Source organism: Myotis davidii, unplaced genomic scaffold, assembly GCF_000327345.1.
Source record: "Myotis davidii unplaced genomic scaffold, ASM32734v1 scaffold609, whole genome shotgun sequence".
Taxonomy (NCBI): domain Eukaryota; kingdom Metazoa; phylum Chordata; class Mammalia; order Chiroptera; family Vespertilionidae; genus Myotis; species Myotis davidii.
Genome location: NW_006300164.1, coordinates 1,644,009 through 1,645,808, shown reverse-complemented (window position 1 = coordinate 1,645,808; position 1,800 = coordinate 1,644,009). Strand labels below are relative to the sequence as shown.

General features: G+C 65.7%; 1 protein-coding gene across 1 annotated transcript in view; it reads left to right on the top strand.

Moving 5' to 3' along the window:
- NOTCH1 (notch 1) overlaps nucleotides 1-1,800 on the top strand; it is a 76,614-nt gene that overhangs the window by 32,442 nt on the left and 42,372 nt on the right. Inside the window, exons 7-8 of the mRNA XM_015572360.1 lie at nucleotides 1,033-1,181; nucleotides 1,734-1,796. Coding sequence (XP_015427846.1) covers nucleotides 1,033-1,181; nucleotides 1,734-1,796 — 212 coding nt within the window. The remainder of the gene's footprint in view (nucleotides 1-1,032; nucleotides 1,182-1,733; nucleotides 1,797-1,800) is intronic.

Sequence of the window (1,800 nt, the reverse complement as noted above, 5' to 3'; positions counted from 1 at the left end):
CCCCAGGCTCTCTGTTCAGATTCCTTCTTGGGGGCTGCGTGACCTCGAGCCGGGGCCTCCGTGCTGGCCCTGCCTGGGCGGGTGGGGGAGCCCTGGTCGGGGTGAGCCCAGCTCTCCAGCCCTCCAGCCCACCCACTTTAGGAGATCCTTTGAGGCGCGGGGCCCCCCAACATAGCGGGAAGCAGAACACGGGCCCTGACTCTGATGTGGGGTGCTCCCCACACCACTCCGACTTCCATTTGGCTTTTGCTCCGGGGAGCTGGGGGGCGGGAGGGCACTCGGCCTCTAAGGGCAGGGTGTTCAGAGGCGGGGGGCGGGGGGAGTTAATGGGTGGCTGTTGCCAGACACACCTCTCCGGGCTGATCATTGACCGCGGGAGGTGTGTGCTTAACAGCTGATGGGCAGGGAGCCCCACGGAGGTCGGCCCCGGGTTGGGAGGAGCTGGGCACAGTGGCTCTGGGCGCCCCTAGGACTGCCCACCTGGTCCTGCCCACACCACTGCCCAGCGTGGAGGCCTCCATCCCCTGTGGCTCCTGTAGTGGGGTACTTCCCCTGCACAGCGCCTGGCCCGCAGGCAGCGCCCGGCCACGGAGCCGCTAGGCACTCGCGGTCACAGAAGGGTTTCTGTGGGGACCCTCAGAACCTGTGCCCATGAATCTGTCCGTCCAACTGCCCTTCTTAAAATATATATATATATATACACACACCACATACGTGTATGTTTTTATTGATTTCAGAGAAGGGAGAGAGAGAGAAAAACATCAACGATGAGAGAGAATCGTGGATCGGCTGCCTCCTGCACGCCCCACACTGGGGATCAAGCCCGCAACCAGGCCATGTGCCCCGACCAGGAATGGAACTGTGACCTCCTGGTTCCTAGGTCGACACCCAACCACTGAGCCACGCCGGCCAGGCCCAGCTGCCCTTTACAGACGATACCTTGGAGAGAATCGTGCTGCTTGGTCACAGGAGTGGGGAGGGCAGGGATGGGGTACGGACCCCAAGGCAGCAGGCGCCGCAGGGCAAGGGCTGACCGGACCCGGGCGCTCTCCCCACAGGCTTCACCGGCCAGAACTGCGAGGAGAACGTCGATGACTGTCCAGGGAACAGCTGCCAGAACGGGGGCAGCTGCGTGGACGGCGTGAACACCTACAACTGCCGCTGCCCGCCCGAGTGGACAGGCACGTGCCGCGGGCCAGCGGGTGGCCCTCCCCCCCCACCCCCCGTCACACTGCTGCCCACGGGAGGCGGCAGTGAGGGCTCAGAGCCCGGGCCTGGCCAGGAGGACGGTGTGACCTGGGGCAGCCCCTCTGCCCGTGACCAGGGTCTGAGCCGCCCCCCGCCCCAGGGGTCAGCGTAGACGTGGGCATTGGCAGCCCGGGCCCAGGCAGCACTGTGCCAGAATCCAGTCCCCAGGTTTGAGCCCAGCTGGTTGGGTAGGACCTAGGGACGCTGGTCAGTGATGCAGTCCCGGCCCTTGGGGCCCACCATTCGGAGGGGTTGGCAGGCACGTGTGGGCCCCAGTGTGCCTGTGTGCACAGTCAGAGCAGAGAGAGAAGCCACCTGGTGCCCGTGGCGAAGGGGAAGACGTGACTCAGGCTGGCACGGAGTGGAGGAGCCCTGGAAGGCTTCCTGGTGGAGGCGGACCCTGCGCCTGGAGGGTGGGGTCTCTGCTGGGGTGGAGGGTCTGGAAGCAGCCGCCCGCCCGGCCCAATGGTCCCGGTGCCCCGCAGGTCAGTACTGCACCAAGGACATGGACGAGTGCCAGCTCATGCCCAATGCCTGCCAGAATGGCTGCAC